This window comes from Gopherus evgoodei, unplaced genomic scaffold, assembly GCF_007399415.2.
Source record: "Gopherus evgoodei ecotype Sinaloan lineage unplaced genomic scaffold, rGopEvg1_v1.p scaffold_37_arrow_ctg1, whole genome shotgun sequence".
NCBI lineage: Eukaryota > Metazoa > Chordata > Testudines > Testudinidae > Gopherus > Gopherus evgoodei.
The window spans coordinates 4,171,071-4,195,906 of NW_022060049.1; the positions used below are offsets into that span (position 1 = coordinate 4,171,071).

The 24,836-nt window shown below is 50.4% G+C and overlaps 1 protein-coding gene across 1 annotated transcript; it reads left to right on the top strand.

Moving 5' to 3' along the window:
* Positions 1-3,042: 3,042 nt before the first annotated feature.
* Positions 3,043-13,569, top strand: LOC115642080 (hepatic lectin-like). The gene is made up of 5 exons (XM_030545468.1): positions 3,043-3,059; positions 3,724-3,823; positions 5,595-5,740; positions 10,383-10,489; positions 13,188-13,569. The coding sequence occupies exons 2-5, from the start codon at positions 3,772-3,774 to the stop codon at positions 13,333-13,335; spliced, it is 453 nt and encodes a 150-aa protein (XP_030401328.1). The 5' UTR covers positions 3,043-3,059; positions 3,724-3,771; the 3' UTR covers positions 13,336-13,569.
* The last annotated feature ends 11,267 nt before the right edge of the window (positions 13,570-24,836 follow it).

The window sequence follows — 24,836 nt, forward strand, 5'->3', positions numbered from 1 at the left end:
GTAGGGAGTGAGTGGGGGAGGGGGAGCCATGCTCTGGAGGCCGGGCGGGTGGGGTGAGTGAGGCAGTACAGGGGAGGGGCAACCACGCTCCAGGGGTGGGGGATTAGTGGGGCAGTACAGGGGAGGGGGAGCTGCACTCTGGGAGTGGGGAGGTGAAGCCATGCTCCAGGGGTGGGGGGTTAGTGGGGCAGTACAGGGGAGGGGGAGCTGCACTCTGGGAGTGGGGAGGTGAAGCCATGCTCCAGGGGTCGGGGGGTGTGAGAGGGGGCAGGATGGGGGAGGGGGAACCATGCTCCAGGGATCAGGGGGTGTAGTGGGGCAGGACAGGGCACAAAGAGCTATGCTCCAGGGCTGCGGGGTGGGGGTCAGTGGGGCAGCACGGGGCAAAGAGAGCGCTGCTCCAGGGATGGGGGGTGATTGGGACTGGATGGGGGAGGAGGAGCCACGCTCCAGGGGTGAAGAGGTGAGTCGGGCAAGATGGGGGAGGGGGAGCCTTGCCCCATGGTTGAGGGTGAGAGGGGCAGGATGGGGAAAGTGGACCTGCGCTCTGGGGTTGGGGGGTGAGTGGGAAGGACAGGGCAGGGGAATCCATGCTTCGGGGATTGGGGGGTGAGCGGGGCAGGATGAGGGAGGGGAATCCATGCTCTGGGGGTCGGGGGCTGAGTGCGGTAGGGCCGGGGAGGGGGAGTTGCACTCTGGAGTTAGGGGTGAGTGGGACAGGATGAGGGAGGGGGAGCCACACTCTGGGGATCGGGGGCTGAGTAGGGTAGGGCCGGGGAGGGGGAGTTGCACTCTGGAGTTAGGGGTGAGTGGGGCAGGATGAGGGAGCGGAATCCATGCTCTGGGGGTCGGGGGCTGAGTAGGGTAGGGCCGGGGAGGGGGAGTTGCACTCTGGAGTTGGGGGTGAGTGGGACAGGATGAGGGAGGGGGAGTCACACTCTGGGGATCGGGGGCTGAGTGGGGTAAGACGGGGGAGGAGGAGCTGCATTCTGGGGTTGGGGGTGAGTAGAGCAGGATGGGGACAGGGAAGTTGCGGTCAGGGAGTGAATGGGCAGGACAGGGGAGCTGCCAGTACCCCGCTCCCCCGTTCCCGCATGCGCCTTCAGGTTCCAGCAGCTTCTGCTCATCCTGCCCCCAGTGGCGGAGGCTGCTTATTGCCATTAACTGGAGTGTCTGGGGCTACTCAGCACTGCTGGCCGGACACTGCCAGGTTCCCTTTTCGATCAGACTTTCCGGTTGAAAACTAGACACCTGGCAACCCTTACTCAGAAAAACAGGGTGTGATTGAACTGTGCCCTTCTGCCAGCTGGAGTCGGCAGCCACCAGGGCCAGGTTTAATATCCACAGCCCGCACCCAGTAATCTGGGAAAATCAAACTCTGCAGGGTGCCTGTAAGAGGCAACACTTCCCCTTTCACACACACTGAGTCTATGCGTGGCAGAGAACATCTAATAAAAAGAGGGAAGGAACCTGGCATTAACTGGGGGAAACACCACAACCATGGTTCAAACACATCTGACCATGAGCAAAACTCCCACCCCAGAGGACACTGGGCCATGTCCTTTGCCTCTGTTTTTCACCATGGTGTGAAAATCCAACAAATGAATGTTCCTCTACCATGCACTCCTCGCTCCCTCTGTCACACCCCAGTCACAGCTGCTGTCCTTGGTCTGTGGAGACCCAGAGCCCAGCGCTGGCTTCATGTGAGTTCACACGGGGGCGGGGGAATTGAGCAATGCCTTCACTGCCTGCTGCTGCTGCTGCGTCGTTCACTCTGCTGCTGTTGTTCGTATCATCGTTCACCACACTGTGCCATCCTCTGCTCCGTCGCTGCTGGCCCTGTGCCGTCCCCTTCTGCTGTCTCCTGCCTCTCTACTGTGACCTCAGCGGGGGAGCCTCACCACGAGTGCAGGCCGAGCCACCTATTCCGCAGAAATGCTGCCCCACAACAGATCTAAGCAGCCCTTGGACCTGATGAAGTCTAGGTACTTCTATTTTTAAACTGGCCTGGCCCAGCCCTGGCCCTTCTCCCTCACCACTGGGCTCTGGCATCCAACCCCCTGCTTTGTGAGCTCAGTTTGGCAGAGGGGGACCCCGTCGGTCAGGGACGGCTAAGCACAGTTCTGCTGCCTGTTCCTCCCACAATCAGGATAAAAACATTTCAGTCCCCTGCATTCTAAGGTGATTTGTAACCCAGCACCAACCAAAACTAATCACGTGGGCAAAGCAGCTCTGTCTGCTGGATACCCAGGCCAAGCAGGTGTGTCTATGTAAAGACCGTCTGGCCCTGAAACCTCCCCCCACCCCTTGCAGCTCATCACTAGCTCCTTCAGACCTTGCTTCCATAATTATTAATCGGTCTAAGTTATTAACTTACCAGGATGCTTTTACTATGTAATTAACCAATTGTAGTTGATAAAATAGTGATACTTGGTCAGTTATTGTGCGCTGAGAATACATATATGTATAAAACTGACATACTGCTTAAATATCATCATAGAGTCCTATAGTAAACAAAGCCATGAATTCACCCTACTGTGGCTCTCTTGGGTAATGCTGAGTGCGAATTTGGCTCCTGAACCCCTGAGGTCTGAGTATCACTGCCTCAGGTCCAGGGTTTGATCCCAACAACCCACCCAGTTATGTTATCTTTAACACTAGCCTGGGGAGAACAGTCCTGCTCTGGGACGATGGACCAGATGGGACCTAGCAAGGCTCTTCCCTCTTTGAAGCCGTGACTCACTCAGGGTCACCACTGCCCTGTGCAGGAGGCAGGGTGATGGGTGGTGCTCTGACATTGCCCACGCAGGCCGCACCACGGGAGTACTTGAGTCATGCGTGTATAAGACACTCCCTTATGGGGCAGGAAGCCCAGCGGGCGATAACAGCAGAACACACGGGGCACCCACCCAGCCCGGTACCCCTGGCCCCAGAAGGGAAGACGCCTGCATGACTGAGAGATCTGAGGGGACCCAGAGCAGATGCTGAACCCTCGTGGAGAATCTCAGCACGTCCATGAGGACCCAGGAACATGGGCTAGGGTCTGTCCCCTCTCTGTGGTGAGACAAACCAGCTCCTTTGCTGGCTGGCTGATCAAGGTCCCTTCCAGTTCTAGGAGATTAGGAACCTGCTGCTCTGTGTGTTGCTCATTTCCTGGGGGTGGCAGTTGAGTTCCTTCCCTTTTTGCTCCTTTGTGGTGCTGGAAGAAAATTCAAAAAGCAGTTTGTTTTTTTCCTCTTTTCAAAACCAGATCAGAAATGAGGGTCTCATCTACCCTGCCATCCCTGGAAGCCCCGAGGGTTACTGGGGAGCTGGCAGGACTGACAGGGTCACATCTGGGGAAACGTCACTGCCTGGCAAGTGACGTGATTATTTTCCTCCAAAGGTTTGGAAACTATTTGACTCAATGTCTGCTCCCATTTACACCAGTGTAAATCCTGAGTCACATTGTTGCCTTCAGGCTAGATTTACACTGGTGTAACTGGGAGCAGAGTTTGTCCCTTTGGCTTCATCCTTTTCATTTTTGTGGGTGCACATTTAACTCAAATGCCTGAGACACAGTGGGGAGAAAAGCTCTTTTAGCTAAAGATGCTACACACTGATCCCTGGCCCTTTAATTATTGTCAGGCTTGATCCAAAGTGTGTCCCATTCAGTGCTGGGGTGGGGTAAAATCTAGGGTGTGGCCAGGGCAGGATTATCTGAGCCATGTCCCCCCTTTCCAGATCCCCCCTCTCACGAACTGGCAGCTGGTGATCCCTACCCTGATCATCATGGTCATCAAACTGCTCCTGATGACCCTAGTCCTCCTCTACCTCCTCTACCGTGAGTAGCCATCATGACCTGGGCCTCCTATCCCCACCAGAGCTGGTCTGGTGAGAGCTAGGCACCTTCTGAGACAGCATGGATTAGTAGAGACAGACCGGGACTAAGTCTGAGGAGACTAGGGTTCTATTCCAGCTGTGTGACCTTAGGCAAGTCACATAAATGCCCTGTGCCTCAGTTTCCCCATCTATAAAATGGTGCTCATGAGCCTGACCCCCTTCACAAACTGCTTTGTATGCTCTACTGATGAGAAGGGGGAGGCATTATTATTAGGGTTTGAGATTCTCTCCTCCCCAAATCCTGCTCATCCCTGCCCCAAGGAGGTGAGAGCCCCAATGGGCTGGGGGAGCCCCTTGCTGGGATTCCCGCCCCACCCAACTACAGAGTTGACAGACCGGACTGAGAAGCTGCCAACCCACCCACTGGGAGAGGCATGTGATGTCCTTGAGGCTCACACTGGGGCTCTGCTCAGTTTCTTAGATGGTCCCATCTTCAGACATGGCCGGGGACCCCAGGCCCACAACCAAGAGAAGCCTGGCAGGTAAGATCAGGGCTGGAGGACAGGGTAAATGGGAGGTGCTCTCTGGGCTCCTCTTGAATGTGCTTAGTTTTCCCTTCCATAATGTCCCAGCCTGTGCACTGAGAACAGGGATGGCACCACATGGGATATAGGGAGGGGGATGAGCACCCAGCAGGGACAGGGGTTGGGGGTGCTGCAGTGTCTCCTTCCAATTTAGGAATGTAGGGATCAGGGGTGGTTCAGCCTGTAGATGAAGTGGGGGAGAAAGATGATGGAAAGTCTTGATCTGGTTTAGGGGTGCAGGGAGGTGGGGATCAGGCACTAGGCAGAGTTGGGGTGCTGCAGCATCACCCTATGGGGTGCAGGGAGGTGGGGTGATCAGCACCCCGCGGGGATGGGGGGGTTGTGTCCTATCAATGGCCGTGAGACAATCATAGGCCATGCTCAGTTGCACAGGCCCCCCCCTTCTCCCACCAAGCCAGGAGACCCTGGCCCCACAACCCGGGGGAGCAGAGCAGAGTGGGGAGAATCCAAATGCAGTGTCACGTTCTAGCTGGGGTTGGGGCTCCCCTTGGGTGGGGTGTGGGGCTGAGGAATCTCCCATTAGTGCCAGGGGTTGGGGCTGGGACCTGGGAATGGGGCCCTGCCACTCGCCCTGTGAGAGCAGAGCCCATAAGGATGGATGGAGGGGCTGCCTGTGCCCCATGTCTCCGCCTGTAGCTTCTGCTTTCACCTGTGGCTTAGGTTTCCTGTGGAGTACCCACATCTGCTGTGGTTTGGCCTGTGCTCTGTGTCTGCAGGGGGAAGGATTGGCCCCTCAGCAGTGCGTGTGGGGCGAGGGATCGGTTGCTGGTCGGCACGTACGGAGGGTGGGATAAGGCCCTTGTCGGCACATAGTGGGGGGTTAGTCCCTCCTTGGCACGTTGGGTGGGGGGTTTGGCCCGTCATCGCCATGTAGCAGGGAGGGATGAGCCCCTCGTCGGCACCTGGTGTGGCAGGAATTGGCCCCCGCATCGGCACGTGAGGGAGAGGGATCTGCTCTTCGTCAGTACCTGGGGTTGGGGGATCAGCCCCTTGTTGGCACGTGAGATGAGGTGGATAGGCTCCTGATCGGTGCGTGTGATGGAGGGATCGGCCCCTCATGGCACGTGGGGCAGAGGGATCATCCCCTTGTCAGCGTGTGAGAGAGGGGATTGTCCCCTCATTGGCGAGTAACCGGGGAGGGGCTCACAGCTGTGTTGTCTGCGGCAGGCGTTCCCTGGTGCCAGTCGGGCTGGGACCAGGACCAAGGGAGGTGCTACCTTTTCTCCAGGGCTAACCAGACCTGGGAGGCAGCGAGAAACTCCTGCTTAGCCCAGAATGCTGATCTGGTGGTGATCAACGACCAAATGGAGCAGGTACGAGCCCTCGGCCCCACCCCTCCCTGGGGTGTAATGAACCCTGGGCAGAGGGCCGGCATGGGGCTTCAGCGCTGTTTGGGCCTGACAGGAAGGGTGGGAGTTCCTGGTGCAGGGCTGGAGCAGGACTCCAGGTCTCCAGCAGTGACATGGGCTAGCCCTGCCCCACCCCCGGGGTGAATTTTGCCTCAGCGGGGGCAGGAGGGGCTTGGGGCAGCAGCACAGAGAAGGGACGATGTGGAGCAAACGGTGGGGAGGCTTGAGGAGGGCTCGGAAAGCAGAGCTGCTCGGCAGATAAGAGAGATGGTTACTCGGCAGGGTAGCCAGACTCCCTGGGGGGCTGGGAACACGAAACTATCTTGCCAGAGGTAGATTCCCACTGGACTGCAGAGCCCAGGGGTGTCTGCTGGGAGAAAAGAGCCAGGACTCGACTGTATTGCCACAGGTGATGATTTTAATTTTTCCAGGTGGGTGCCCCACCCCACCTCGGCCCTGCCTCAACTCCACCCCTTCTCCCAAGGCCCTGCCTTTCCCCCTGCCTATTTTCTCCCTTGCCCCACACCTTTCCCCAAGACTCTGCCATTGTCCCACCTCATCCCACCCCTGCTCCGCTCCATCCCCTAACCACCTCCCACCAGCTGCCAAACAGCTGATCAGCAGCAGGGTGGCCAAACAACTGATGGATGGGTGGCTGGTGGGTGCTTAGCACCCACTGAGTTTTCCCCATGGATGCTCCAGCCCCAGAGCACCCAGAGTCGGCACCTGTAGTAGTGAATGTATTTCTTAGGTCAGTGATTTCCAGTGCCAGGAATGGGCCAGCAACTTGGCTGGTGCACAGCAGCTGTCATCCATGTGATCCTGGTTGATATCAGCTGGGGATCCAGCCCAAAGATCCTGCAACAGGAACAATTCTGCTGAGGCCTGAACCAGACCAGGTGTGACGATGTGGTTCTGGTGGGACCCAACTGAGAGTGTCAAATCAGGACCAATTGCTCAAACAGGGCAGTCACAGCCCAAGGCTGGGGTTTTTCCACCTCTAAGGCAAACCAAACCAGCCAGACAAAAATGACTTCGGTTTCACCCCACTGGCTAACCACAAGTCACACAAGCAATTTCCTTAGACACTCCAGTCTCCCAGTATCCCCACCAGTCCCACTTGTCCTGGGGATGAATGGTTATGAAAACCAACACCCCAGTAAAAGAAAAGGTTCTCTCAATCCCAAAGGACCAAGCCCCAGACCCAGGTCAATATACACATCAGATCTTACCCACAAATCACACTGTTGCCAATCCTTTAGAATCTAAAATCTAAAGGTTTATTCATAAAAGTAAAAAGATAGAGATGAGAGCTAGAATTGGTTAAATGGAATCAACTACATACAGTAATGGCAAAGTTCTTAGTTCAGGCTTGTAGCAGTGATGGAGTAAACTGCAGGTTCAAATCAAGTCTCTGGAGAACATCCCCAGCTGGGATGGGGCATTCAGTCCTTTGTACAGAGCTTCAGGTTGTAGCAAAGTCCCTCCAGAGGTAAGAAGCAGGATTGAAGACAAGATGGAGATGAGGCATCAGCCTTTTATAGGCACTTCCAGGTGTAAGAACACTTCTTTGTTCTTACTGTGGAAAATTACAGCAAAATGGAGTTTGCAGTCACATGGGCCAGTTTCTGCACACCCTGCTGAGTCACAAGGCGTATCTGCCTCCTCTCAATGGGTCAATTGTGTAGCTGATGGTCGTTAATGGGCCATCAAGCAGGCTAAGCAGAGCTAACACCAACTTGTCTGGGGCGTTTCCCAAAACTGCAGCACCAATTTGAAATACAGACAGTATACAGCCAATACTTATAACATCAACTACATAATGATACAGACATACATACAGCATAATCATAACCAGTAACTCATAACTTGGTCTTAGACACCTTATATTACCCCCTTTACCTAAGATCTGGTGCCACTACAGGACCTTGGTTGCAACCCATGTTCTATATGGTCCCAGTTTATATCAATAATGTCACACCAGGCCCTGGCTGGCTCTACTGGGTGTATGGGAGGGAAAAGCAGGAACTGCTTAGTCCCTGCAACCAGCAGCCCTGGCTCTGATACCCAAAGGATGAGGGAGCCCATTTGGGGGCAGGCTTTTTACAGTCATTCTCGAAGTGGAAGAGCCCTTTGGAAAGAAGAACTCAAGATGGTGCTTTTGTAACGTTCACCTTTATCTCCTGCTGCATCCGGTCGTAATAACTGGCCCGACAAATTTACCCTCACTGTGAATGCAGCTGTAAAAATTTGTGAGCGTTCCTAAAATGATAGTATGACCGAGAGTAACCAGGACTGATGGGAAAAGGTTCCAAACAGGAGACAGACAGAGTTAGTCCAAACGAAAGAGCCTCCTGCTGTAACTCAACGACTGGATTCAGATCACGCCTGGCAAACAAGAAACATGTGGAACCAGAAAGGAGTGAATCCAGTGCTGGAGATTAAACCTACTCGGTGGCCAAAGGAATGAGGGGATGGACTGTTCCACCCTTCGCTCCCTTTTGGGCCCTGAAAGAGACTTTGGGGAGAAAAGTAGGCCACTAGAACGAGCTTCACCATCATGGTTCTCCCCTCCTCCACATCTCCTGGGACCCGAGACCTTTGTCATCCTGAGCCTGAGACATCCTGACCAGATGGGGCCAGAGAAAAGGACCCAGACGGCGTCACCTCTACCGGCTCCAGTTGATCCCAGCCACCAGCTGGGATGAAACGGGTCGGACTGTAACAACAACCACTGCTCCAGCCTGTCTCAGCAGCAGGATGGTTGTTACCAGCTCTGATATCATCTAAGAGACAGTGCCGGGTTTACAATGGCGCTGGGCCCACACTTAGAAGGGGTCATGGCACCCGGACTGTGGTCTTGCTGTCACGGACTCACAGGTTGTGCCCTCTCTTGGCTCCATGCTGTCCCTGGGGGAACCCCCTTCAGTGTGACTGCCCTTCTCGGGGGTCCAGTCTCTCTCAGGGATTAAGCCTCTCCACCTCCTGGAACCGCACCTCTTTGAGGCTTAGCACACTTGTTTCTCACCGTGGGCCCCCTTAGGGAGTCCACTCGCTCTGGACCCCCAGGGCCTCCACTCCCAGAGGGAATAATGCAACCCTGTTCTCTAGACCAGAGTGACTCTCAGCCAGCGTAAAAAAGGAGGGTTTATTGAGCGTCTGAACACAGCCTAGGAAACTCTCATGGCCCTCAGGCCTGGCCTCCCTCAGCACAGCAAATCCAAGTCCCCCCTGCATCCAGGTGGGCTCTGCCTGCTCTCTCTCTCCAGCCCAGAGCCCCCCTGCTTCCCAGCTGGGCATCGGATATACCGGGCCCCAAGCCTCGCCTCTGTCCATTGTCTTATCTCCAGGAAAACAGGGTCGCCTGGGCCTCCTCTCCTCTCCTGTCCTCTGCCCGGAACCACCTGGTCAGGTCACCGGTGTCCTCTCTTCACAGCCCATTGTCCTCCCACTGGCCAGAACTAGCTGCGACTTCTGAGCTGGGCCTCCTGGTGACCACAACCCCAGGTCCCCAGTTGCTGGGGTATCCATTCTCCAGGCTATTGGCCAGGGTCCCAAGTTCAGTCACCGGTCCTCTATAACAACAAAATCCCTCTTCCATCACCTCGTTAAACCAGTAACACCCAGGAAACTGAGTCCCACTCCCTCTGCAGGCAAACCATTGGAAAAAACAAGAAACCTCCCACTTCATCACACCTGCCCCCTGTGTTCCGCCCACGCTTTGTGCCAACGCCCCATCCCCACTTGACCTCTCACCAAGACCCTGCCTGCCGCTGACTCTGCTCTCTCCCAACCATGTGAGTGGCGAGTGGGGCCTTGGAGGGGAAGAGATTGATCAGGGTGGGGCCTTTCAGCAAAGCATGGACGGAGCAGGGAGCGGGGCCACAATCCTAGTGCAAGGACTCACAAATGATTAATTTGTCCCTGCTAAGAGTCTGTCACACAAGGGGGGCAGGTTCCTTCTAAAAAATCTGCATCTCAAAGGGGACGGGCCCAAGGGAGACTGGCGGACTGAAAGCCTGGCTCAGTGCTTTACCGTTCAAAGGCTTTCCCTGGTTTTTTCCACCTTCTTTTTGTCTTTGATCAAAGGTTAAAAGGGTTTTTAAGGAAACTGAGCAGGCTGGGTTAGCGCTGTTTAATGTCAGCCAACGGCTGGGTTCTGGTAACATCTTAGTCCCGTATATTCCAGCTAAATTAATACAACAAGCCCTCCTGGACACCTCCCCTGCTGGGTTGTGCCCAAGTTTGACTGCAGGATTGGGATCTGTTTGGTGCGGTGCGTAGGTGATCTATGCCACAGCCCCCTCTGTCCCACTGCAGGACCCAATATCCTCCTCCCTGGTTCCAACACCATTCATCCCCCGGCTCGGGGCCTCCTCTCCCCACCCCAGGCTGAGACCATCACCAACCCCTGTTCCTCCACTGACGTCTCTCCATCCCCCACACCCTTCCTGGAGGGAGAGGAGAATCGGGCTCCTTGCCTCCTCCTCTGGTGTAGGCAGCACCGAGTGCCCATCCCATCCCTGGGGTTAGTTCCTGCCACGGGAGATGCCTCAGGATCTGGCTCCAGTTGTAACCACCCAATTCTCTTTGTCATTCTCTCCAGAATTACTTAGCTATTAAAGCTCATTCTATTCGTCACTGGATTGGCTTCACCGACCAAGGGACTGAAGGCATCTGGCGCTGGGTGGACAACACTTCTGCGGTATTTGCGTAAGCATGGGGCGATCCTCTTCTCTCTCATTCCTGCCCTGGCCTTCCCCAGCAGCCCCAGCAGGATCTTTTTACCTCAGTAGCTCTAAGGCTGAGGCCAGGGATGGAGTCACTCGGGTTTGATTTCATGCCTTGAGGACTGAACAACTCGAGGCATTATCGGTCCCCGCAGGTCACTGTTTGCAATCTGGCCCAGGTCTCTAGTGACCAAATGGCATTGCTGCTGGGTGCCCTCTGTATGAAACGAGCTTGACGGGTCTCAGTCCAGTTCCCAATGGGAAAAGCATCCACAGATCGCACTGGGTGCTCGTTGGCCATCCCAGCCAATGGACTGAGGACGGAATGGGTCACAGGGACAAAGCGCCCCTCTCAAGCTACAGAATGGTATCTCCAAGGCTGGTCTGGTCTGAGACATTGTGGTGAGGGGAAGCTTGTGCTGCCATGGCCTGTGTGGGTAGCAGCCTCTACCCCTGCAGCAGCGCCTTCAACAGCGCAGCCCTCCCCCACTTATGCCATTAACTAGTAGTAGGTTGTTATCCTCTAGTGGTCCAATCATGATGCCTGCCCTGTGAGCAGGTAATGCTGTCTCTGGCCCCACGTTCATTTGGATACTTCAGAATAAAAGATCTGTCTCCTCTAGGAGGAATGTCACAAACTCTTGAGACTGGGGTGCACATTTTTCAACCCCCCCACTTCCCATGCAGAGAGTATTCAGCCTGGCATCATAGAATCATAGACTTTAAGGTCAGAAGGGACCATTACGATCATCTAGTCTGACTTCCTGCACAAAGCAGGCCACAGAATCTCACCCCCCACTCCTGTAACAAACCCCTAACCTATGTCTGAGCTATTGAAGTCCTCAAATCATGGTTTAAAGACCTCAAGGTGCAGAGAACCTTCCAGCAAGTGACCCATGCCCCACGCTGCAGAGGAAGGCAAAAAATCTCCAGGGCCTCTGCCAATCTGCCCTGGAGGAAAATTCCTTCCCAACTCCAACTAGGGCGATTAGTTAAACCCTGAGCATGTGGGCAAGACTCACCAGCCAAACACCCAGGAAAGAATTCTCTGTAGGAACTCAGATCCCACCCCATCTACCATCCCATCACAGGCCATTGGGCATATTTACTGCTAGTAGTCAAAGACCATCATGGGCAGCCATATTGGTCCCTCTACTTGCTTTAATCCCCGCTAGCACTGGATTAAAGTAATGGAATGGGTGTAATGGGTTCGGTCACAGAAACCCCCTTGGGACTGTCACCTGATGTGCTGAGACTACCTCTGAGCCCATTTTCTCTGTAAGGTTGGGCCTCCAGAACCCTGCATTGTTCAGCCAGACATGCCAGTCTGCTCCAACAGTCCCAGGATCTGAACCACATGCCACAAAGATGCAGACTTAACTGAAAACAGTTTATCTGTCTCCAGCACCCAGACATCCAGCTCCCAATGGGATCCAAACCCCAGATGAATCCGTTTTACTCTGTATAAAGCTTATACAGGGTAAATTCATAAATTGTCACCCTTTATAACTCTGATAGAGAGATCTGCACAGCTATTTGCTCCCCCAGGTATGAATTAATAAGCAAAAGTGATTTTCTTAAGTATAAAAAGTAGGATTTAAGTGGTTCCAAGTAATAACCGACAGAACACAGTAAGTTACCAAGCAAAATAAAACAAAACACGCAAGTCTAAGCCTAAGACAATAAGAAACTGAGTACAGATAAAATCTCACCCTCAGCGATGTTTCAATAAGCTTCTTTCACAGACTGGACTCCTTCCTTGTCTGGGCCAATCCTTTCCCCTGGTACAGTTCTTGTTAGCTCCAGCTCAGGTGGTAACTAGGCAATTTCTAATGACTGGAAAATCCTTTGTTCTGTTTCACTCCCTTATATGGCTTTGGCACATGGCAGGAATCTTTTGTCTCTCTGGGACCCTAGCCCTCCTTCCAAATGGAAAAGCCCCAGGGTTAAGATGGATGCCAGTACCAGGTGACATAGTCACATGTCCTGCGAGATCCCCCAAGCCTTCATTCTGCCTGGCCTGACTCACAGGAAGGCTTGCAAGTAAACAGAGCCATTTACAACCAGTTGTCCTAATTGATGGGAGCCATCAAGATTCCAAACCACCATTAATGGCCCACACTTTGCATAATTACAATAACCCTCAGAGTTATATTTCATATTTCTAGTTTCAGGTACAAGAATGATAGATTTATACAAATAGGATGATTACACTCAGTAGGTTATAAGCTTTGTAATGATCCTTACAAGAGATATTTTGCATGAAGCATATTCCAGTTACATTATATTCACACTCATTAGCATGTTTTCATTAAATCATATGGGTGCAACGTCACAATGGGCCCAATATTCCATTGCTTTTGGCCCATTTACACTGCTCTGGCAGCATCAAGGGATTTTGAAGGAGCCTTAATTTCCTCCCCGACCCTCGCCCAGGATATAACCAGCATAACGAAGCCGGAGAAGAGCTGGCACAACAGCCCCTGGTGCAGGGGCTGGAGCCCTGCTGGGCTCTGGCTGTTCTAAGCTTCCCAGAACCCCACCAGAGCCTGAACATAAGTTAAATGAACCCCAAGGCTGCTCTAGGTTACACTGAAGGTGGGGCCCAGCTTACTGGGGGTGTTTCTCCTCTGGGACAGGGAGTCAGTGGGTTAAGAGCTCATCTCTCTCTTCTCGTTCAGGAACTGGAATGAAGGGGAGCCCAATAACCTGTTAACAAGCAAAAATGGTGATGAGAACTGTGCCCACCTGTTGAACAACGGCCTGTGGAATGATGGACCCTGTAGTTTCACTTACAGGTGGATCTGTGAAAGGGCCGCCACTGTATAAACAGTCCTTTCTCCCCCCGCTCTGAACACAGGCTGAAATTCATCCCTCCGCCAGGAGGCCTGAGCACAGCTCAAGGCCTGTGCATCAGCTCGTTGTGCTCTTATGCTGACCCGTTGCCCAGGGCTGAATCTCACACACATCCTAACTCTGCCTGAGGTATCCTGGCTTCTCTCCCCATTTGTTGCTCCCAGTGAAAACACCTTCCCCCTGCATTTCCCGGTGCCTGGGACGGGCCCCCTGTGACATTCCCCTGGTGTTATCTGGACCGGTGATCTGCTAGGTCACTCCAGTCCTTGACTCTGAGAGCCAGCCTTATCCTGCTCTGCTGTGAGAACCCCCACTCCTGGGCTTTTCATGCACAGCCTCCAGCATGTAAGCTGCTTGGATTTCACAACCGAATGACACTAGCCAATATCTCCAGTCCCAGACACAGCCCTAGGAATCTCCCTCTTGCAATGTCCAGTTATGCTTGCTGAATGCTGCAAGCTTATATGAGTGTGTCAATTTAATAAAGAAATTGTTGTGTACCAGGCTTGTTATCCCAAGGGGAGTCTCTGACATGCTTCAGAGCAAACACACTGCTTCCGGTAAAATAAACCAACAAATTTATTAACTACAAAGATAGATTTAAGTGGATTTATAAGTCAAAGCAGAAAAAGTCAGATTTGGTCAAATGAAACAAAAGCAAAACATATTCTAAGCTGATCTTAACACTTCCAGTTCCCTTACAAACTTAGATGCGTCTCACCACAGGCTGGCTGGTTGCCCTTCAGCCAGGCTCTCCCCTTTGATCAGTGCTTCAGTCACTTGGTGGTGTTAGGCCTGAATAAAGATATAGCAGACAAAACCAGGTATGCCAGCCTGACCAAAGTCAGGCTAACAGAGATTTGTGGGTAATCCCTGAGTGGAAAACACTGAGAAGCAGCAGCATGTCTCACAAGCGCTGGGAAAAAGTGAGATAAGAGAGAAGCTGCACTCCTGGCATAGTACCAGATATGCTGTGTTCGGGCAGCTCCTTCGAAGAACTGATAAGAGTCCTAGTTTCCCAGCCTCCTTGTTTTTGCTCCCTGGTTTTGTTCTTTGTTTGTTTTTAACTCCCCTACATTTCTAACTTTAGGCATGCATGTATACTAAAGGTGTCTAGTTTCTAGTTGTTAGAAGAAGGGGATGGGTTGCTCCAGTGAATAATTTATGACGCAACGGAACTGTCTATATAGGCTTATACTAAGATGTAAAGAGCAGGCTGGTTCTCTCTGGAGACGAGCTGCTCTCTATTGATGCGTGCACTTGTCAATAAAGAGCTTTTGATCGGACCTTGCTGGCGTTGCCTGTCTCTCTCGCGGTCAGATAACGAACTTTGCCGTCTGGGTTAGAGTCCCTGACATCTTTGGCGACTCCGCCGGGACCCGTCTGACTCTCTGGAGGGGGATCGGACCCTGAGGCAATGCAGCGTGCATCCTCCAGTTTAGAGGAGCCTTGCCTGGTGATCTGATCTCTGCGTTGGCGATAAGGCGTGTTCTGTGAACCAGCTGAAACTCTTAGAAATCCAGCAACATCCACCTATCCGTTGAGTAGGGTCCAGGTTGTCGGGGTTAGAGTCCCTGACTACTTAGGTCTGGGTTAGAGTCCCAGTCCAAGTTTGCACAGGATCCAAGTTGTCTGGGTTAGAGTCCCAGCCTGGGTTTGAGTCCCAGTCCAGGTGTTCAAGTCCCTGGAGAGGTAAGTGAGCACTCGACGTGGGGGTTAGAGTCCCTTTACCTCAACTCGGGGAGGAGGGGTTAGAGTCCCTTCATTAAAATGGGACAAGTTGGCAGTAAGTGCCTGGGGGATGCCCCGTTGTCTCTGATACTTAGAGATTGGAAAGAGATTTCTGAGACAGCTGATCTAGTTAAATTTAAGATGAGAAATCTGTGTTGGATCCAATGGCCATCATTTACCTTTCATTTGTCCCCAACTAGAGACTGGCCGGAGGGTGAAACCTTTTCCACAGATAGGATGAACTCCTTAAGGGATATTTTGGTTGATCTTAGGCCGGGACAAATGGATTACTTGTTTGTATGGTATAATTATAAACCCATGGAGGGATGGGTAGCTTTTGAAGCTGTTTGTATGGAGAGCTCTTGTAAAAAAATCACCCACCATATGCACAAGAGCCGCACTGGGAGGAGGACAATTTTGTTCCTGTTCTTCCCCGTCTGATGGAGTGCAAGGATTCAAAAGCAGGTTAGGGACAGTTCAGGGACAGAGGAGAATCAAGGGGGAGCTAAGAGTGATGTTCCCTCATCTTCAGAGGAATCAGGCAGCCTCACTCCCTCTGTGCAGCCTCCAGCCAGCCTTTTGCAAACTTGGTCAGGGACTGCTTTTCAAACACCCCCAATATTACAGCAGCCCTTGTCCTTGCCCTTGTGGCCCCCCCACTAGGTTACTTAACTCCATGAGGGAGAATGTTTCTGAGACACCTCTGATATTACAAGCCTCATTGAGAACTTATCTGGTTCTACTGGTTGCTGGGGAACATGAGATGGTTTTACCCATACCCTGTTTGCAACTTCAAATTTGTTTAACTGGCAGTGCACTATGCCTCACTTATGAGACAATCCTGAGGCAGTGGAAAGAATGTTCTGCACAATCTTTTTCACTCATGTGCCCACTTGGGCAAATGTAAATCAGTTATTAGATACTCTCATGACAGAAGATGAAAGACAAAAAGTAAAAGAAAAATCTGCAGCTCATTTGAATGCACATTGGCTAATTACTGACCCTAACTGGAATCCCAATAATCCAGCTCAAAAGACAAAGTTGGATGGATTTTTAAAAGCTGTTTTGAATGGTATTAGAGATGCAGGGGAGACTACTCCAAATTGGAGCAAGGTGACTGCTTGTGTTCAGCATCCAGATAAGCACCTCTCTGACTTTTGTGCTCGACTGATTTGTGAAGTTAAAAAGCATGGGAATTTAAATCCTGAAACTGATCATGGAAAGGAGATGGTTAAAATGGTTTTCATGTCACAATGTGCAAAGGATATTGCAAAAAGATTTAGAAAGCATCCAGATGGTACGCAAAGGAAAAGTTTGTCTGAAGTAGTTAGCATTGCTACTAGAATGTTTAATGGGAAAGAGAAAAAGAAAGAAAAAGACATAAGGAACGGGTTAATTTAAAAATCATCTTGGCCCCGGGATGAAAGGAGGGGGGTGCTTTGCGTTCAGGGTCAGGAATCGGCGCGGACTGTGCTTGGTGCAGGGAGGGGCTGCTTTCGGCCCCAGCTGGCTGTGAAGGAAAAAATATAGACAGAGGCGAAGCAAAGGAAATACAAGTTACAGAACTGAAATTACATTTGCAAAGCTTAACTGTCCAGTAAGATCCAACAGTGTGCCTTTGTGACCCTGGAGTTGGTGTGGCTTGGTGACACCAAAGAAGCCACAGGCAGCCGACCTGGACTGGAATCTCTGAAAGAGACGCCGCAGGAGATTCCAGGGTGTAAAAGAACAGCCCTCCCAAGAGCAGAAGCATGTTGGAAATTCTGGACAAGCTGTATACAGGATAATCTCCCTTCCACCTCTCCCCCTCCTCTGAACATTATACACAGAAGTGGCCAGTCTGGACGTACGTGTGTAAGTATGAAAGGAGCTTCGGGCTTGGGGCATTAATATTTTCCTGAGTGATGTGAGAGCGTTCCCAACACTCTCCGTTGTTGTTTTATTATTTTATTAATAAAGCTTTAAAATTCAGTTATATGGTGTGTTTTCTTTATCTTCCCCCAACGATCCTGTAGTGTCAGCCTGATCATCTGACATGAGGGATAGATTGGTAACAGAAATTTGTCACAGTTTGGTGAGCAATTAAGAAGGGGGGAGCCCTGCAGAATTTACACCATCTATTTGTTTTACCCTTGTTATTTTGTGTTTGCTTTGCTTGGTACTGTTGGTGTTATATGCTGAGAACTGCATGAGTAAAAGTGAGTCCTAATAGGATAAGGAAACACTATTTGGTTCTGGTTCTGTTCTATTTAACCAGTTACTGTTGTCGTTTTTTTCCCTCTGTTCATTTGGGTGTTAGGAGTGTGGGCGGAACTGAACCTCTCGTTCGTAATTCCTCGGAGTGGAAGCCATGTGTGCGAGACAGCTCTGAGGTTAAATTGAGATCCTTCTGTCCTGTCCCCTGTAGCGGTCAGTGTACAGAAGTGGGAAAGTCTGGCTTAGACTGTAATTCCCTCTGCTCTCCGTGTAATTCTCTTTTCTGTTTAAGTGTCAAACAGATGAATGAGTCTCTGGGTAAACCCTCTAAGAATAGTCCTTCAAATTATATGTTAAGTAAATGGCCTTTGCCCAATGGGCCATGTGTCTTCATCTAGGTGGCAAGCCTCATGAAGGAGGACTCGGGTAGTCTTGTGAGTAAGAATGTTTAAGGGAAGAGACCAGGAGGGGTGGGGGGCTAGTTGAGAAGCCCAGCCTCCTAGCTAAACTGGTAGTGGAACAAGCTGGTGCCTATGGAAGGGACGGTTCAGTGAAAAAAGCAGGATCGGGCCCAGGCGGGCAGGCAACAGACAGAGAGATTGGAAAACAGGTTGGAAAACTTTAAGGGTGTAGTGGAAGGAAGGAGTAAGTAAGTGTAAGTATGGGGATTTCAAATACCCAGAACTTACTTGGAATGGTGATTTGAGTTGATAAAAGTGGCTGTTGGGAGACAAGCAAGTGATTTAAGGGAGAGTGAGAAGTTAACTCTGTAGTTGCTGGAGGAAACAGCAGTTGAACTTTGTAAAAATGCTAAAGAGGAAAGTTCTTGATGTCTTTGAAATGTTTGTAAATAAATTGAGGCAAAGAAATTGTTAATTGCAATCATTTAGAATTTAGTTAAATTAGCTGAAGAATGTATATAGTGCTAGGTAATTGAAATTCTATTAGGCTGTAAGGGCACTATAAGTAGTGATGTTTTCTTTCAGTGTTTGAAAGCAAGAGTTAAAAGTAAAAAGCAAGCCAGAAAGCATCTGTATTCATGCAAATTATCTAACTGATAAGGTAGGAGCCACTGAAACCTGGGCTGCCTATGAAACACATAAAATATGGGATAATTCCTCTGTTTTTCCTGAAATCAACAAGGGTATTTGTCTATTTTAAGCAATGATTGTCTGCCCAGAAGGGGTAGACCTCTGTTTTTTGTCTTTCAGATAATCAGAGAAAACTGATGCCAGCTAAACAGCATTCAACGTACCATGCATTTACTGCACAATAGAAATTATGTTTTGTGTTCTATGTTCTGTCTTGTGGTGTTTGTCTTGTGGCCGGAATTTTTGTGTTTAATATTTTATAAATAGTCTAGTTTAAAATCAAACAAAAAGGTTAAATTAAAATGCAGATACTTGTTTGTTCAACTTGGAATACAAAGTGTTTAGATAAATCAGGAGAATGTGATATACTAAAGTCTAATGCATTTCCTTAAGTAAGGAAAAGAAACTTTATTGGTCAAATTGTTAATTGCAAAAATTGTTGTTAAAATTTGCATACCAACAGTCTTTGAAAGCAAGGACATGAAAAGTTAACCCACTCCCCATATTGTACATAGGATCTTTCTGGTTACCTCAGGTTTCTAGCCAGAGGGCTGGGGATGGTGGAAGGCTATTGGACTAGAGGTTGTATTGAGTGAACTCCTCAAAGTGGGTGTGCTTGTCCTGGCTTGCTGCTCGAAAGCTCTGTAATAAGGTTATTTTAGTAAAAGGGTGTGTGTGGCATATATTGAATAATAAGACTAATGTACTGTATAATGACAATGTGTAGGTGTTCATTGTTGGAAAAAAGGTGTATAAGTAAAAAGTGAAAGTTTCCTTTGCAGGTTAAAAGAAGCCAAGAAGGGAAGAAGGACAAAGAACAAAATGAATTAACTGAAAAAATAAAATAAAATAAAATAGCAAGCTCAGGCTATAGATAAGACACTGACTCCATTCAAGGACACTGCTCACAGTTAAGACTTGGTTAACAACCAGGAAAAGGAGGGCTTGAATTTGCCCATGCAGCTATGAGATCTGAAAAACACTGCCAGGCACTAATGAAATGTGTTAAGTTTTCTTTCTCACAGGTAAGGAAGCGCTACCCAAAGACCCTAGCAGCCCTGCCACTCTTTGGAACCAGGAGACGGGATTGATGTAAAGGTCCACCAACGAAAGACTGCCTTGGCTCCATGCTGGAAAGGCCCTTAAGTCCTGATGACTACCAACACCGCTGTGAGGTGCCAAAGACTGACTGCTTGGACCCAAGATTCTCACTGCAAAAAGACCCCTCCACACTGGGAGAATTCTCCTACTGATGATTAGCCTATTTCACCTTCTAGCTCCACTGTGCCTTCTGGACAGTAGGGAAAAAGTACAAGGTGAAGTGCTAGTAACCTCTCCCTTATCCACTGACAGATCTACTGTGCCTTTGAATGTTTCTAGAAAAAGCAAAACCATTACAGGGTGATGTGCTAGTAACCTCTCCCCTATATGATGCTGCATCACGACTGTTTTGGGAAAGAAGAAGGAACACTCACTCCACTGAAATTGCTAAAGTCCAGGAATTCCTGACTAGAAAGAACATTAAGAACTGACCCTGAGAAGAAACAAAGAATTATACACTGGCAGAAAAATTTGTGGGGACCCATGCTTGGGAATGTGGTATTGATTGGATTTTGGGGTTTATTCTACAGGCTGTGCCCTGTGTTCTGAATAAATTCTTCAGCATGTATTGCTCTCTCTAATTGGATTTTAAGTAACAAGTACCTGAAGAGTTTGTTCTGCCACTGGAAATTTTACCTGTATTAAAACCATTCCAGTGACTAATAATGTAACCCCCTCCTATGCTATTAATGTCAATGCCTTTTAAAAGTACCTGAAAATAGTTAAATAACAAATGTAATATAGTACTACAGCAAGGAAAGATGGTATTAAATATCACTGAGGCTGGGAAGGCATTGCAGTGGGATCTAATATGTTTGGAGATTCAGAATTTCCTGAATGACCAGCTGATGGCCATTCGGAGTGATCTTGAGTACTAGACTTGGCCCACTGCCCTTACAGACACATCAGGAGTACCATCTGATCTGTGGTCATGGAGATATACTAAAGACTTTCTGGGTGGAAGTGTAAACATTTACAGTGCTCCTTCCAAGCATTTGGACTGGGGAGTGTGGGCTTCCACATACCGAATCCTGACTGGTCCATGGGAAGGATGCACATGGGACTGGATTATTCACTGAAACATCTGGGAAATTAGACCACTTGGTATACCTAACTGATTTATAGTCAGTGCCCCAATCCCTTAGTTGTCAGACAAACAGGATTCCACTCTTTTGTCCGTGCACTCATTCCTGGATTGTGGGTGGCTAAGCCCAAGAGAGCAGTTGTAAATATTTCTGCAGAGCTTGAAAAAAAACAGCGAATGCATTAATAGACGCTTTCCAAAAGTCTGCAACAAAGACTGATGAAGTAGCAGAAGTAACCTTTGCAAATAGAGTGTGATACATGCCATGAATGCTAAATTAGGAGGGGCTTGTGCTCTCATCGGGGAAAATGTTGCTTTGCTGTTAATCACTCTGGCTTAATTGGACAAAGATTTACAAGCTATTAAGACTGTTGCTGTCTGTTTTCCATGCTTAATCTCTTGATCACACTTTTAGTTTTAAGGACCTCCACTCAGACCTTGGGTCACGGTTTACTAGCCTCCCCCGTACCATTGTTAAATGGATATGTGTCCCAAGAGTCCCATTATGTCCTCTAGGGACAAAGGGGATTGTTAGGCCTGAATAAAGATTATAGCAGACAAAACCAGGTATGCCAACCTGACCAAAGTCAGGCTAACAGAGGTTTGTGGGTAATCCCTGAGTGGAAAACACTGAGAAGCAGCAGCATGTCTCATAAGCGCTGGGAAAAAGTGAGATAAGAGAGAAGCTGCACTCCTGGCATAGTACCAGATGTGCTGTGTTCGGGCAGCTCCTTCGAAGAACTGATAAGAGCCCTAGTTTCCCAGCCTCCTTGTTTTCACTCCCTGGTTTTGTTCTTTGTTTGTTTTTAATCCCTACATTTCTAACTTAGGCATGCATGTATACTAAAGGTGTCTAGTTTCTAGTTGTTAGAAGAAGGGGGGGGTTGCTCCAGTGAATAATTTATGACGCGATGGAACTGTCTATCTAGGCTATACTAAGATGTAAAGAGGCAGGCTGGTTCTCTCTGGAGACGAGCTGCTCTATTGATGTGTGCACTTGTCAAATAAGAGCTTTTGATCGGACCTTGCTGGTGTTGCCTGTCTCTCTTGCGGTCAGACAAGAACTTTGCCGTCTGGGTTAGAGTCCCTGACAGTGGCAATGTCTGTAGATGGAGGTGGAAGAGAGAGGAAGAGCCTGACAAAGTATCTCCCTTGTATCATGTTCTTTCTTTCCTCTTGGCTTTGCCTCCCTCCCACCCCACCCAGCCCCCAAGTCAGGTGAGCATTACCTCATCGCAGTCCTAAACTGACCAAGGAAGGGGGTTGACTCACTCAAGAGTCCAACAGATTCTTTGAGATTGCCTAGGCCAGTTTCCTTTGTTCCTGTGAGGCTGGGCTAGGCTGGGTTGAGCTGAAGAAATTTGACCCTGGTGAAAGGTTGGAGTCCTGCTGGAGTGTTCAGCTGGGTCTCCAGTCCCTAATGACTGTATCGGACTGACTGTAACAAGCTTGGTGCCTCCCGCTGCTGAGAAAGGGGCCCCGTTTCAGTGTCACAGTCAGGCCCCAAATCCTGGTGTTTACAGTCCGTACACAGACATGCCAGCCTGAGCTGCACACATCTGCGCCCTGGCTAGCTTCTGGCAGCTTCGGACACACAGAACATGGTGAGCACCACTCGAGGCTCCTAAACTAAAGCAGAGGTGGGCAAACATTTTGGCCCAAGGGCCACATCAGGAATAGAAACTGTATGACGGGGCATGAGTGCTCACAAATTGGGGTTGGGGTGTGGGAGGGGGTGAGGGCTCTGGTTGGGGCAGCAGACTCTAGGGTGGGGCTGGTGATGAAGAGTTTGGGGTGTAGGAGGATGCTCTGGGCTGTGACAGAGGGGTTCAGAGGATCAGGACTGGGGCAAGGGTGCAGGAAGGGGTGCAGGTTCTGGCTGAGGGTGCGGGCTTTGGGGTAGGGCTGGGGATGAAAGGTTTAGGTTTCAGGAGGGTGCTCTGGGCTGGGATCGAGGGGTTTGGTGAGCGGGATGTGGATCACGGCTGGGGCAGGGGGTTTGGGGCATGGGGAGAGGCTGAGGGCGTGCAGGCACCGAGCAGTGCTTACCTCAAGTGACTCCTGGAAACCAATGGCATATCCCTTCTCCGGTTCTTATGCAGAGGTGCTGCCAGGTGGCTCTGCGGGCTGCCCCATCTGCAGGTACCGCCACTGAAGCTCCCATTGGAGCCCTGGAGGGGGTCATTGGAGCACATAGGAGCTGGAGTGGAGCCATGCTGTGGCTTCCAGGAGCCATGTGGTGCGGCCCATGACCCAGCGCCTCGGTCGGAGCAGGGCTGAGCTGTGTGGTGTAGACGCCAACCCTGCTCCCAGCAGGAGCTCATGGGCCAGTTTAAACAGGCTGGCTTTTTAAACGGGCAGTAGTTCTGCCCACCCCTAATTTACAGGGATGTGACCCCATTCCCAATGACGATGGAGAGTTTTATTTCCAGTGTCCAGGGATCTGGCCAAAGTGAAATATGACAGAGATGACATCAAGGCTGAGACTTACAAGATCCTGGATGCCGCGCAGAAAGGGAACGGTGAGATACACGCCAGCCTTGGCTCACTCTTCGTGACAGGGGGACCGTTTTCTGTTCTGCGTCTGTGCAGCGCCTGGCACAACGGGGCCTGATCAGGGGGGCTACGGTAATACAGATAACAACTGAATAACTCTCCTCCCTTCACGAACATTGAGGGCTGCCATATTCATTGAAGCCATAGGGAGGGGGGGGCCTGTAGGGGGCACTCTTCCCTCACAATCAGTGCTGAGTGCAATCCCCCAGCACGATCCTACAGGGGTGCTCTTCCCTTGGAGTTATATGAAGGATTGTGCCGTAAGAATCGTTTAATGTTTCCAGCTGCTGTGACAAAGCTCCAAGCCTGTATTGGTGGGTCCCGCACTTCCAGGTGGATTCAGTGGCCTCAGAAACTTGCTAAGGCCCTCAACATGACCCTCCCTTTCCCAGTTTAGCGACAAAGATCACGGCTCATTGAAGCTATTTTCATCACAAGCCAGTATGGGAGGTGGGAAGGTGGAATATCCACTGTCTTTGTTGCTCCTTAGAGTTCAGAAGGTGCAGTTTGACCTCCTGCCTGGACCAAGGTCTACTTCCCCTCTCGAAGGGCTCTCTGTAGAGCATGGGGGGAAGGGAGGAACCCGGGCCTGCCCTGTACTCTGGGTTCCAGCACAGAGACCCTAATGGTAGCAGCTGTTGGTGGCTTTCCTCACCACTGACACTGCTTATTCCCTGGGCCACTGCCCCAATAGTTCCCTTTTCCAAGCTTCGCCCTTACCTCAGGATTCAGCAATGCTTCCTCTCCTCTGGCTCCTTTCACCTGAGCTTCTCTCAAAGGAACTGAAAAGGAGAGCTTTGAAGCACACTGGCCCATGGAGGGAGCTCAGTCTCCAAGCAGTTGTCTGTGAACAGCCTGTCTGCTGGGACAGGGGAAATGAGATCCCAAGCTGTGTGTCTGGTAGAGGGGAAGGTTTCTCCAGCTCTTCTTTGTCTGTGGAGCAGATAGAAGGTGACTTTCAGGCTGTGATGGTTGAGGGTAGTGCAGTTGGGTCTGAATTCAACTTAAATTCAGGAAGGGGAATGGTCCTACGTTTGTGTCTGCTAGGGAGAATGGCACGTAACTAGGTTGCTCCTATTAGTGTCCTAGCAAATCCCAGAGACACCAAATTTGGTGCTTGTATTTTGCCTGTTGCTAATGTGGTGCTGGAAATGGGTTGTAGCAACGCTGTCTAATCAGGGTGATATCCTACTAGCCAGGGTACAAGGAACAGCATGAAGGTAATTTCATTGTGTTACTACTGACAATTTGGAAAACTTGTAGGAAGAAGGAAAAGATTCCTGCGCTTGTGTGTGTGGCAAAGGGAAGGAGAATGCTTCTAACTTTTAACCTATGAAATCTAGCAGTTTGCCTGAAAGGGGATTGTTGTAGGAATCCCCGCCTGATAAGCAAAAGGTGATTTTGGATGTAAGTGAAACTCAGGAGTTGGTAGTGGCTCAGGAGAGCAATGCTTCCTGTGGAGCAAGGTAAAGATGAACTGGGGCTTTGAAAGATTCCAGAAGAGAAATATTTTCAGGCTAGTCTTTGCAAGCAGTTTGCTGCAACTGAAGGGTGTGGAAGTGATTTAATTGAGGAAGTTTCAGCTCCTAACCAAGGCCGGGTCTAGCCATTTCGCTGCCCCAAGCATGGCGGCACGCAGCGGGGAGCGCTCTGCCATTGGCCGGTCGCGCGGTTTCAGTGGACCTCCCGCAGGCGTGCCTGTGGAGGGTCTGCTG

What these genes read in the sequence shown, in the direction of transcription:
- LOC115642080 (XM_030545468.1), top strand. Translation starts at nt 3,772, where the DNA reads ATGGTCATCAAACTGCTCCTGATGACCCTAGTCCTCCTCTACCTCCTC. An exon ending in CCTCCTCTACCTCCTCTACC is followed by an intron (nt 3,824 to 5,594) that starts GTGAGTAGCCAT and finishes TGTCTGCGGCAG; the next exon opens with GCGTTCCCTGGTGCCAGTCG. An exon ending in AACACTTCTGCGGTATTTGC is followed by an intron (nt 10,490 to 13,187) that starts GTAAGCATGGGG and finishes CTTCTCGTTCAG; the next exon opens with GAACTGGAATGAAGGGGAGC.